The 13,327-nt window shown below is 43.4% G+C and overlaps 1 protein-coding gene across 2 annotated transcripts in view; it reads left to right on the plus strand.

Annotated features, from left to right (window-relative positions):
• The first annotated feature begins 271 nt into the window (after positions 1-271).
• The window catches only part of cpxm1a (carboxypeptidase X (M14 family), member 1a), a 31,335-nt gene continuing 18,279 nt past the window's right edge, over positions 272-13,327 (plus strand). The window contains exons 1-5 of one of the 2 annotated variants that reach the window (XM_069186919.1): positions 272-898; positions 3,783-3,914; positions 9,962-10,071; positions 11,257-11,396; positions 11,785-11,869. In XM_069186919.1, coding sequence (XP_069043020.1) covers positions 484-898; positions 3,783-3,914; positions 9,962-10,071; positions 11,257-11,396; positions 11,785-11,869 — 882 coding nt within the window. In that variant the 5' untranslated portion in view covers positions 272-483. The remainder of the gene's footprint in view (positions 899-3,782; positions 3,915-9,961; positions 10,072-11,256; positions 11,397-11,784; positions 11,870-13,327) is intronic. The other variant, XM_069186956.1, reaches the window with a different exon arrangement.

A 13,327-nucleotide genomic window follows, 5' to 3' on the forward strand; every position in this document is an offset into this window, starting at 1 on the left:
ATCTGATTTCTAAATCCATGTGGACTATCCCTTAGTGGTAGCACAGATGGCTCTTAATTTATTTCAATGACAATTAAAAAAGTTTTTGTGTAGCTTACACTGTACGGTTAGTACGAGCTAACCTCTTTTCCAAATCCCATCGGTCGTTCATGGCTCTCGCAAATCCCTACGGCAAGAACTGTTGTGTTTCAGAAGTTGGGTCCCTGTCCTGTAGGCTGTGGTCCTGAGAGCAGGGCTAGAGCTGTTCTGTACAGAAGCTTGAAAACATAATTTCCCATTCCACAGCGTTCCTAATGCAGAAGCGCACAGTACGTTACGGAACATTTTTAACGTTGCCTCTATTCTGGTTAATATGGTAATAGATACGTATGGAATTCCTTGGTATAACTTTGGTATGCCTCTTTTTTTACTGTTTTACGGGGGACACCCCTGGAGCTTTGTCCAAACTGGAGAAACTTTTTTTGGGTGAGCTGACTTTGAAAGATGGTGTGCAAGAGCGGAGGTATGGCTGTGATAGCGCTCGCCCTGGGTTTGATTTTGTCCCTCAGCGCACGGACAACGGAAAGTTTTCCTCTCTTTAAGCGTGCCTTTGTTAGCAGTATCGACAGTGAAGTAACAGGTATTGATAACGCGGCGAGCCCGAGCTATGAAAGTACTCAATCAGGACCCCATGTCAATAAAACAGACCGCGCGAAACAAGCGGCACCGACAGCTCAGGCTCCAGCGTTTAAACCTGTGCAAAATAACACTGAGTTTGGAGAAGCAGTAAGGACAACTGCGGCGACTCCTAACAATACTACGGTTATCAGCTTCCACACTGAAGATCTTGATGAAAACATCGCAAAGGAAGCTGAAGCAAAGGTTGGGGACGAAGAGGCAAAAAAACTGAAAGCATTAGGTGGGCAGTTTTAAATTTTCATTAAAATGTTGCAATTGTCATTTCTGCTGGCGCGCAAGTTCTGCCTGTAATTTTTCTCCACAACCACAGTGTTTGCACGCATTTGTGATACAGTATATTAGGATTTCTTGCATGATTTCTAAGAGGTTCTGTTCCCACACGCGTTCACTCTGATGCCCGGTGTCGGTTCGGTTTGTGTGGGGCTGTTGGGTTTAGGATCGCCGATTCCACAGGCTGTCTGATTTATGGACAACAATGCCTCTGGAGAGCCGCGCGCACTTCGCCTTCTCCGGCTCGCGCGTTTCCCGTGCTTGGCCTCGCGCCTCGCACCCACAAAGACTTCATGTGCAGTAGATGTATAACTCACATTTAAAGCTGCAGATTTTGAGGAGCTGTGGTTTAAGATCAGTAAAAACTTTGCAGAGATTTTTTTCCCCCCAACATGCAGCAATTCTAACAACATTTGTCGTGATATCATAATTGAAATTAATAGCATTAATGCTTTGTTCTCTTGGTCACTACATGAACGCAAGTGCCTTTCTGGTATTTCCAACCGATAACTACAGTATGTTGGCGGTTTGTATGTAAATATTGAAAAAGTAATTTGATTAAAGATAGCTAAAGTTAATGTCGCAAATGACGCTATTATCTTTTGAGCCGTTTTGCTCTTAAAAGGATTGTATGACACAGGGGTGTGGTAGTTAACACTGTCACCTCACAGCGCAAGCGCCAGGGGGCGCATGTCTGTGCGGATTTGCTGCCGTTTTCTCTGACTTCCTCCGAAAGGCACGAACGTTGGTGTGGAATTGGAAGGACTGACCGGAGGCGCAAGTTTTTCCACATCATTTCAACACAAGAAATGCATTTATTTTTTGCTATCATTGAAGGCTTCGTTAAAAGCATGTTAAGGATAATGCGCCTCTTATTTCGGCGTCTTCCATGTCCAGTGAAACAGCATCTCCCAGAACAAGGGGCGCCTAAGACTGTTTTGGTTTTCTTAGCGATACGTGTTTTGCACAGCACATCCACACAATATTTTGCTAGAAAAGTGGTTTGTGCATCAGAAACCTTTCTGTCACGTGACAGAATCCCTCAAAAAAGAGGAGATTCCGCGTTTATCTAAAACTTTATTGAGACCCAATCTTTTGCATCATAATTTTTGCAAGAAAAGTGTGTTCCAGTGCACTGTTGTTCAGTGTGAAGTGGGACCTGTTTCCTTGAGATCTGGCTTTCTCCTGGAAGACCATGACGGTGGTCTTGACCAGACTGACTGGCTCTAGCAGTGCCAGGCTTTGCTCTGATTTCTCAGACCTCTATGAGACCCTTTGCCTCCCTGCACCGACCTCCAGAAAAATCAGAAAAAACCCTCCTTGTCAAACACAAATTTCCGGATCCTGAATTCTCCAGGACTGCAGTTTTTTTCCTGCCATCGGCCTTTCAGAAGCTCTGCAGCAGGGAATGAAAATGAGCTGTGGGACAGGCACGTCTCCTGTGGTGCAGGGGTATTGGTACCAGACTGGTACTAGATTGGTCCTAGTCTTCCTGATCACTATCACGCCACTTGCATGTGTTGAATGAGGTTCCGGATCCAGACAGCATCGTCAGTGCTGAAGTCTCTGGGCCAGGTGGGTGAAAGGTGCAGTCCTGAGTCGCCCAGGTGGGACGCTCAAACACAGAGTCCCTCCGGAGCCTCAGCTGCTGCTGGATGTGTTCCTGACGCCCTGATCGGAATCAGCTGGCAAACACAGGACCTGAGCTGGGAGTGTGAGGATCACAGGATGCTTCAGCTGGATTAGTCTAGGGCTGGCTGTCCGTATGGTATTCCAGCCCATATGGGCAAAGCTGTTTATACTGAGCCTTTTCCAAGTGTTTGTTATTCATCACTTGTGGTAAAATGTTTATTGATTGGAAGAAAGTGATTTGATGGATCTGTAAAATGCAGAAAGCATACAATTCCCCTCTGTAGGCAATCATAATGGATGTCATGGAGAACAAGAAATCCTCAGTATGAAGATTCCTTAGGGCCTTTATTTACCCATTAAATATTAGACATCATCCTGGCTGAGGGCCGGACTGACACCTGCTTTCTTACTGACAAATGAGCTGAAGTTGTTAGTTGTCCTTAGTGGACACAAGGTAAACATTCAGATGAAGCCATTTATCCATGAATGTTTTTTGGGGTTCATTTTATGAGTGTGCTTGGAATGGAAATTAGATGGGCAGAGCGAAAGATCATGAACTGAGAGCTCTTGGGGCAACAGAAGGAGGAGGAACTGTGAGTTCAGCTGGGCTGCACTGTGCTGAATATACTGTAAACAAGGCTCTGAAGAATGAAACAGCACCCTTCCAGTAAACCAAGCTGCTTGTAGTATTAATTGCCCTTGCTTTCTGAGCTGCGCTTTAAAGTCGTTCTCACATGTAGATAAAGAAGAGCTGAGCTGGATCTCCTTCTTCACCAGCGGTTCCCTACTCCCACAGCCTGGACATGCACTTCAAGAGCTGGTGTTGGAGCTGATATCCTGGCTTCTTTCCAGAAACAGCTGGATGAGATTGTTGGACCAATTAACTGCTAAATATCAAATAAGCTAAGCAGGCCAGATTGTCTCCTCCTGGTTGTAACTTTTCTTATGTTCTTATGAGGTCTGTTCAAGTTGAGAAGTGGCTGAAGTCCAGGTCCGTTCTAACCAAGTCTTTGGTTTCATGAGATTTAAATTTATTCTGATTTAGCTGTTTGTGTTTCTTGGCTCTCTGCAGGTCATTTCATACAGTGGCCCTTTTATCTGTAGGAATGTCTTTCCTGTCGGGATTTGTTTTCCTTTATAAGAAAATAGCTTTTATAAGAAAATAACTTATCTTTTCTGAGAAGCTGGTTTTCCCTCTGTAGGCAGTTTAACCCGGAGAACAGCCTGGAGCGTTAAGGTAGGAACGCAGAGGAAACGGGTACGCAAGAATTCTGAAGCCCAGCCCAAGGAACCCAAGAGCCAAAAAGCAAGCTTGCCGAACAAACATCAGCGGTGTATGTATACAGTGGTGATGTGTACAGTATGAGGACTTAATGAGAGTGTGGTGTACAGTGGGTGCCTTCATTAAGTATATCATACTGTACATCATGGTTACAGTATATTAAAAAACGTATCGGTTTCTCTTTTGATCTCAATACTATGGTCTCTGCCTTCACTTCTGATTGTTCAGTCCTATTGTGTTTCTTAAAGTCCAATTCAAAGAGCCTGCAGGTCCTGACTGATGAATCACAATTTTGTCAAGGCAGTAACAACTAACAAAACCTTTCCAGACATTCACAACAAAAACATCTTGCGTGTCTCAGACCGTTTTTCTGTCTGTTCACTTGTGGTTCAGTCTCTTTAGAAAGATGAATAAGAAAGATAATGAAGGAATAAACACGGGTGAAGAAGATGAAAGGAAGACAGATGCATGATTCATCAGTGATAATTTAACCCCTATACCAGGAAATGCAGTCTGTGCTGGAGACAAAACAAGGTTTTTACAGATAAAAACCTGAGTTTCTTGGTTGCTGTATTTTGCTCAAGTGGCAGTTCATCCCACATTTGAACTGCTCTGAATGTGCTTTTTCAAATGCTATAATACTCATGGGAAGCTATTGAGTAAGGGAGTGAATGTTTTTTGTTTACATCTATATAGAACAGAAAAGAATTTGCTGACACAAATCCCCATGCAATTCGAGGGCACTGTGCGATCCGAACACAGGCACCACCACCTGTAAAATAATGGATCTCTGGGTGTGGCCCTTGGGTCTGTCATTCTGCAGTGTGTCAGTATGTTGCATTTCAGTGAAGCCCTTGAGATTCTGCGGTCCCTCTCCTGGCACAGGCATAGTTCTCTGTTGCTGCAAGGGATCACTGGCTGAGCAGCTGAGACACACAGTCCAGAGGCAGGAGGAGGGAAGTGGGGACCGGGGGGCACTGGAATCAAGGGGTCAGAGCAGAGAGACAGAGAGAGAGGAGGAGCCGGATGAATAATTTCCAAGTCAGGAGGAGCCTCAGGCCACAGCTGCAGAGGCATTTGAAGTTTGTTTTGTGGTCATAGCTTTAGCCCAGTTATTTAACCAGTTGCTCACGGTTTCAACATCTTAGTATTTAAAATCTCACATTTGTTTTGTTCCAGATAACAGCTGTTTTTTTAATGTATTGTTCTGTCCCTCAGGGGCAGTAGGATCTTCAGAATTATTTTTGACTACTTGGTTATATTATTGAATTATGCGCTAAATTAGAGCATTAATATTAGGTCCATAATTTGCTTTACTGTAGCGTTTTTCTAATTTTGCTGTTGCAGATGTAATCTTCCCCCACCATTTTTTTGCTACGTTGTTATCTCTTGAAGTGTCAGTTAAGGAGGGATTCCATGTGTCAAAAACAAAACTGCAGCCCGTATCCCGACAAGGAACAGATGTGAAAAACAAGCTCTGTTTGACACAGCCTTCATTTTGTGAACAAAGCTCTGTAAATATTATATTGGAGGAAACATCTGTCTCAAAGAGTTTCACAGTAAGATATAGTCGAGTTTAAGATAAAGGCATGAAGTTTTCAGTGAACAGAATGTTCTGTTATAAATTGGTTGCATTCACTTTAGTGTAATAAATGTAAAACACTCAAATGAAAACCACAATAGACTCTCAGAATACTAAGTAAGGTTCTGCTGGTATTTGTGGACTTAAAATAATACTTTTTTTCCTGGGGTATATTATATGGTTTAAATTTTTCCTTTGAAAACAGAATATTTGTTTTCAGATTCTGTTTTGACTGTAAAATGAGTTACCAAAGGACCACAAAATTTTGGACCTGTGTGCCAGAGGTCAAGATTTCTAGTTTGTCCCTTTAGTTGCGAATAGCCTGGAGTTAATTAACATTGTGGAGTGAGACTGCATTGCTTTAGTCAACGAAATTCAGCTGTTCTCGCAGCACTGTCTCCCTTCTGTCTCTGAATTTGGAATTGACAGTGTCCAATACAAACGACCACTGCAGCCCCATGCTGGCCTCCTTCTTGACCTAAACCTACATAAATGCTGTACAGCTCTCCTGACAAGAGTCCGTCATTTTTCCCGCCTGACGTTCAACAATGGGAATCCTGTGGGATTTGCCCCACACTGTTTCCTCTGAGAGCTTTCACACACTAAATTCATATTATTATGACATTCAGGCTCCATGAAGAAATTACCGTATTTCTCAAGTTAACACTGAAGGTGGAGAAGATGCGCCTTTTTACAAGCACGTGGTAGTGTTGCCTTTTTGCTAGTATGTTTAACAGTGGCTCTGAAGTGCTTTTGTACTATTAATTAAAAGCAATGCAAGGTTGTTAGTGTGCATAATAATGAAGCATGTAGTGTCACCACGTTGATAATATAATAGTCTGGAACTTACTGACGCACTGTTTTATAGTCGATGTTAGATGTCATTGGCTGAGTTTTATTTTTTTATGAATATGCTCTATGAAATTAGAAAAAATATTCTTGAAAACAGAATTCCAGATTCACTCTCTTAAGTTCATTGAATGATTCTACAGTACCTTAGGTTTCGGAACTGGAGTACTAGAAAAACAAGATCATGTGTGGTACCCTGGGCATCAGCTTTGTGTATACGTAGAGCTCAATGTACTTCTTTCACCTGAAGGTTGCTCTGAAACTCTGCCTTGTCCTGATGATGTAGTTGTGCATTAGAAGAAACCTGCCTCTTCTGTCAATAAATATGATTAGTGTTATCTTTTATTGTTGTGCAGTGCAGCTGACATATAACCCTGACCTAATTTAATGTGTATTCTGAAGAGTTTCCTGTGGCATGATGGCAGTGAAACAGATCTCGTTGTTTCGCCTTAACCTGCAAGAGGGCGCTGATACCCTCTAATTCCGGAAATAGCTTCCCGAAATTCCACGTGAGGAATTATAAAGAGGAGGTCCTTGTGGAATGTTAGTCGTCTTCTCTGCCAGAATGTTTCAAAACAGCTCAGGAAAACGGCTACAGTCGACTTTCGGACTTGAGTGGACCAGCAGGACAAGAGCTAAAGTTAAAGACGAAGGGACTACACTGCCCTGATGCAGTTGACCATCCCAGTAATGAACGTTGGGTGACACTAGTGGAGAAAAATAACATCCTTTCAGAATTCCTGACATCTGTCCGTTTTCGTGTTGAAAGATAGCATTTTGTAGCCATCAGTCTGTCATTTGTTTGTTACTGTATGTATCTTTAGATGTTAAATGTCAGTTTGTTGCTGCCTTTCAGATAAAGACAAATTGTACTGTAGGTTGTGCAAAAAAACAATACGCCTGCCCGTGTACAGCGCACTAGGTGTGTAGTGCTGCATACTATTGTTGAAAGATATGAATTTGGATGTATTTACGTTTTTTGTTTGATTCATGAATTAATTTAATTGCCATATGGTACTTATAATTTGGGGATGTTTTCTAACGAGACTGTTATTTAGATCGATTAGATAATCCATAATGTTTTAATTAGTGGAATCGAAGTGTCCATTGCACCTCTGAAGGCTCGGGGGTGTGTCGCCACGTCACGAAAATAACAGTGATTTGAATCCTTGTGAAAAGTACCCAGCTCATTGTGACTTTGGCTGTGTGTTAACGGTGTTCTTGAATAATGGCAGGTCCGGCAGGTGACTGTGCTACAGGGTTGATGCCTTTATAATGGTCCCAGTTATCATGTGTTCTGTGTTGAATTCTCACTGCAGAAGACATGATACGAGAGAGAACTCGGAGCTCTGTTATTAAAGCCAGAACAGAACGATCGAACTTCATTACTTGTTTCCTTTGGTCCTAAAGGCAGTGGTGGCTTTCTTAGGCTCCAGGAGGCTTTCGTATTCTGACTTGCTCTGAAACCCTCATTGGGAGGAAGCGACGTTTTGCTGATGACTGCAGAATTTGAGGCAATGCCTCACCAAAGAGCAGCCGGGCCAATAAAAACCAGATGTGTCTGCAGTACCTGCAGGCCAGTATATTACATGTGCCAAAATGTGAGGCCTGAATCTGCGAATGTTATGAGACTGGGTGAGTTTCCGAGCATGCTGTTTATAAACAGATAAAGCAGCATAAATTGAGTTTGAGCAGAAACCTCTTATCTTGCACTTAGTCATTTCTTTGCCCAAACAAACCATTAGTTATGAAGGCACTTTTCCATTTTTTACAGTTTCTGTGCTGATGTTGTCTCTCCATGGGTAAGATACACCCTCCCCCTGCCAAAATTACTGGATTATTTCACAGTCTCTCAGTTGCTTTATTATTGGATGCAGTAACTAAAAAACTTGTAATACCTACAGTATGTATTTAAAATAGCTGTATAGATATTTATTGACACCACTGGAAAATCCAAAATTAGAGGAAAAACAACAAATGGAATTCACTGTATAGAAAATATGCTGAAAACAATGCTGTTCTTTTTCGATGTAGTGCGTACTGTAGCTTTTATTTGCAAATCTCATCCACACTGTAGATCTGAATAGAATTAGTTAGCTGCAACTTTGATCTGCTACTAATTGAAAGCTCACTGGCTCTGTTCTCTGTCTCCAGGCTCTGCCTCCTCCCAGGCTAAGAATGAGCGCAAAACTCCGCTTTATCATGATGCTTAAAAACAAACATTTCCTTCAGTCCCGAGCAGTTACGCTGATGCAGTGCAGGGCTAATCAACAGCCTCGTTTTAAAAACCACGCGTTTGTTCTACATGAATAGTGCACGTCCTGGGGCCTTCCTGGAGGGAATTCTTTGCCGAAATCTTGTGCAACGAGAGCTGCAGCTCATCAAGAACAATACGTCGTGCTGCGATCCAGCAGGCTTCAAAGGCCAAAGGGTTTTACGGTTTTCAAGCAGCAAATACTGCTTGACAGCAACACCCTGAATCACACCAGCCAGAAATATTAATCTTCTTATGTAAGCAACGGGCTAAAGCACAACCGTATTAACTGACTGCTTCATGTTATTCCAATTATGCATTCAGTGGAGCAGAGAAAAGCGATCACGCTCTTTCCTATTATAGTGCAAAGACTGAGCATGTGCTGGAACTGCAGCACTTAGTGTTTGTGTAGTTTGAAATATGGAGCATAGGAATCTCCTGGTAGCAGAACAATAACTTCGGATTTTATCTGTCTTTTGCCAGTGGCAATGGATTTAATCCCTCAATGTCACCTCGAGGTCAGTCTCCCCGGTGTTAATTAAAAAAAAACTGAGCTTGTGTCATGCTCTAAAGAGGATTTTGAAAGTCGGTGTGATTCTATACTATGTGCAGTTAAGCTAAGGTATCCACTTTCAGTCAGAGGATCTTAATGAGTTTGCTACACTGTAGTTCTGAGTATCTTGATTCATTTCATTGCATTCTAACCATTAAACATTGTATGTTAGTTACAAACAGGCTTGGGGTTTAAAGACTGATAACAAAGTTATGGTGAGACAGAGCCTATCCTAGCAGGCAATGGGGACAAGGCAGGATGCACGTTAGACAGCAGTCCGTTGCAGGACCAACGCAGTCACTCAGATAAGGAGCGTGAATTATAGAGAAGCCAATTATTATATGTGACTTTCCATCCAAGTCCCTGATGTCTCGTGCAGTATTACATATATAAGAGATCTGTGTATTTACAGGTAGGTATATACATGGAAACAGAAGTGAGTTTATTCACTTTTAGGCTGTTTGATGTGGAATCTACTGCTGTCTGGACCACAATATTGCGATCATCCCTTTATTGCATGGAAGTGTGTTGACAAACCAGGAGAAGAGCTTCCTGCCCTTAATAACAGGCGCACTGTAGTCACTGAGGGGCTGAGAGCCCCCAGGTCATTCAAAGAAAAAGACAGGAAGAGGTCTATCTCTCCCCTAGTCCTCAGCAGAGAGGGGGGGAGAGAGAGGGGACACAGGTGAGCGTGCAGGTGAGGGGTTAAAGAACTGTTTACAAACATTACTTTTGTAACCAGACTTCCACGAAGAGCTTTGTTTTTGCTGGATGTTCGCTGCGTTAACGCAAGCTCAAGGAGGAAAAATTGAGATTTGGGAGATGTGTCGATGGCTCTGAAGGCTGTTTGTTCCCCCTCAGACTGTCCGCCGCTGGGGCTGGAGTCTCTGCGGGTGGAGGACTCCCAGTTGCGTGCTTCCTCCAGCGAGCGCATGGGGCTGGGAGCTCACAGGGGCAGGCTGAACATACAGGTGAGTCCCAGGCTTCCGTCGCCGGAGCAGGCCGGCCAACCAGGTTCAACATCATATACTTGTTTTTATTCATACAAACAGCACCACATTTCAGACTGTTTTAATTTCACCTGCATACTGCAAAGTGTTTTACAGTAGGTTGTTGAAATAGTATATATTATAGTTTATAGATAAATCATCTTTAATTGGCAGCATGGGAAGAAGTACATATTGTTTGGTCTATAATAACCCTGGGTATTTTATTGAAAATAATAAAACAATTGAAAACAATAATTATCTAATCAATCCATCAAAGTGTTTTGTCAAAAGAAATAATTGCAAAGAATGAAGATGGTGATGAATAGCGTCTAATGCAATTCTGAAACTCAAGTGGGTAACCTCGAAGACCCTCGGTAGGATGACAAGAGGAAGTCAGTCAACAGGATGGAGCTGAGTGAGCACAGACGAAGACGGAAATCTGAGGAATTATTTCAGGAAAGCCTTCATCCAGCAGAGCACTCATGAATGCTGAAGATGGCGATGATGAGCATGACATGTTGCAAATGTTCTCAGACATGGATTCCTCAGAACAAAGAGATTTCGATCACTTGATCAGGTCATCATAACTGTAGTCTCGCTGTCCTCACAGGCAAGAGACTGCTCAATGTGGTTCTTAAGCTTAATAGATCTCAAGCGTCTCGATGTCGATCTTCATGATGTTCCTGCACCTTCTAAGACGAATCCTTTCAAGTCAGTGATGGTCAGCCCAGGTCTCGCATACTGGTAGCAGCCGTCTGCTGTCCAAGATGACCCATCCATTCGTGTGCTTTTTGTACTGTAGCAGCGAGGATCTGAAGGAAGCATGGGTGTCCAGATCAGAAGATTCCAAAAGATTATCTAGCAGACTCAATCTCTGTCATACAAGAATGTTTCCCCCTGGAAGATGTCTGCCATGGAAACAGTGGGCTAGAGAGGCACAGCAAGCCATAATATTTACTCGTGGAAACCATGAGGCCAATGTTGTAAAGCTGTGGGGTGAGACGTACTCTGGTAAAACTACACGAGGAAAAGCAGCTGAATTTTGCCTGAAACCTGAGAAGTATTGCTGAACCTGATCTGGCATAAATTGGCTGTCTGAGTGCTGGCCCTGCTGTCGGAAGGCGCTCAGTCACCTCTGCCTGTACTGTGTTCTGTCCCGGTGCTCAGTCAGGTATAGAGGATGGGGATCTGTACGATGGCGCCTGGTGTGCTGCCTACAAAGACACGGAGCAGTGGCTGGAGGTGGACGCCCGCAGGCTGACCTCGTTCACCGGGGTCGTTCTGCAAGGGAGGAATTCCATCTGGAGGTGAGGAGGTCGAGTCCGTCTTCACACGCTTTCATTCCACTGAGTAAAACTCACTAGAGCAGGGTAATCTGTGTGGCAAAATAAAAAAAAATAGTGTGCAAAAAACGAATGCTGTTATTTTAGTATATTGTCTGCTTAGTGATTCCATGGAGATTTGCTGAGGAGACATGGTGGGTTTAGATTTTAAACGTTCTTTCAGTGTTCAGAAGTGGTATGCCTCCTGAGATTTTCCCTCTAGGGTTACATTGAGCAGGCAGCACACAGTGACTGGCCTTTAACATAATGTGAGCATTTGAGTACATGAAGTTTGAGTTTGTCAAATAAGAGGGAGCATAGGTTTTGAAATGTGACAGATTCCATGTCTGTGCCTTGTTCCCACTTGTCGTAGCTGGGATTGGGTCCACACCTACAAGGTCCAGTTCAGTAATGATACGTACACCTGGACCCCAAGCATGAACGGCACCCAGGAGGCTGTAAGTACGCCGGCTTTTTGGGGAGTTATCACCTCACCAGATATTTGGGATTTCCGAAGCACTTGAATCACATAGGAATTTCCGTCTGTTTTCTTTTCAAAGTTTGCCATTAAGGCTTTAGCCTAATATTTTGGAGGGTTGAACTCCATCTGTCTGCGTTGGCAGCGAATGAGCAAGTGAAATCAAATTCCACGCTGGAAATATAAAAAAAGAAAAGAACCAAACAGAAACACGAGGTTTCAGCTGCTGGCCCTTCTTCAGGTGTGCGTGAAGTGAGGGATTCACAACAACCGAAACCTCGTGTCTCTGCTTTCTACTTTTCGGAGTGAAATTAACCTTCACTTGCTCCTTTGCAGCATCACATTTTGTCAGTTTTGTCAAATAAGATGCATTGTCAGATTGTAGATTTTGGCATCATGATGCTGGATGATAATAAAACCCACATTTCAATTTCAAAATGTAAGCACTGCCTGCTTTCACCCAGAATGAGTTGGCATGTCTGATGTTGCACAGTGGACAGACGAATCAGAGCTTCTTACTCGACAATGGAAAGAACATGCTGTCGCGTCATTTGAGAAGCAGAGTGTCTGAGAAAAACACGCTGAATGGATAAGTGGATAATTAGCCAACAGCCCTGGTGCTTCTGATACAGAAAAAATCATTGCAAACAGCACAGCCAGCCTGGCCCTGACTTCCCTAGCAGTGGAGCAGCTGGGTACAGGCCAGATGTTTGATTAGTTCAGTTCCCCTTGGCAGCCAGAGAGTCTCACTGGCCAGTGCTCAGCAATAACTGTGGCAGAGCGCGTCTAAAAAGATTTCTGTTGCTTTCTTACCACAGTGCATGCAGCCCTTTCTTAACTTACGGAGCGCATAACCTTATTAGGCCTGGTTTCTGTCAGATTTCTGTTCTCCCCATGGGCTTCTTCAGAGTCTGTAGGAAACATCAAAAGTCAGGAAAAGAGCTCAACAAAGTTTTCACCTCCTCTGTCACTTCTACCATCACTTAAGGGAGAAGCATGGGCTTATGCATAACAGGCAGTAATCATTTTCTACAGGAAGAAAGTCTGTATTATCCCCAGAGGCAATTTGCCTCTTTTTAGAATCATCTGTTGAGCAAAGTAATGGCCATTGGTATAAACCAGAACTCAAACCTCTTTGTTTTTAAATTAAGAAAGGAGAGCAGCCAGTAGAGGTGGTTTTGGCATCTTATAAGGATGTCTCTCGGTCGGCTTCCTCTGGAGCTGTTCCGTGCTCGTCTCACTGCTGGAGGGTTTATCTCTCTCGGCTGGCTTGGGAGCGCCTGGGGATCTCCCAGGAGCAGCTGGAATCTGTTGCTGGGGACCGGGAAGTCCGGGCTGATCTACTTGGTCTGCTGCAACTGTGACCTCACTGGGAAAACTGGAGTGAAGATGGATGGATGGATGTGTCTGCATTCTGGGAGGAGTAATTAGAACTCGT

Source organism: Lepisosteus oculatus, chromosome 1, assembly GCF_040954835.1.
Source record: "Lepisosteus oculatus isolate fLepOcu1 chromosome 1, fLepOcu1.hap2, whole genome shotgun sequence".
Taxonomy (NCBI): domain Eukaryota; kingdom Metazoa; phylum Chordata; class Actinopteri; order Semionotiformes; family Lepisosteidae; genus Lepisosteus; species Lepisosteus oculatus.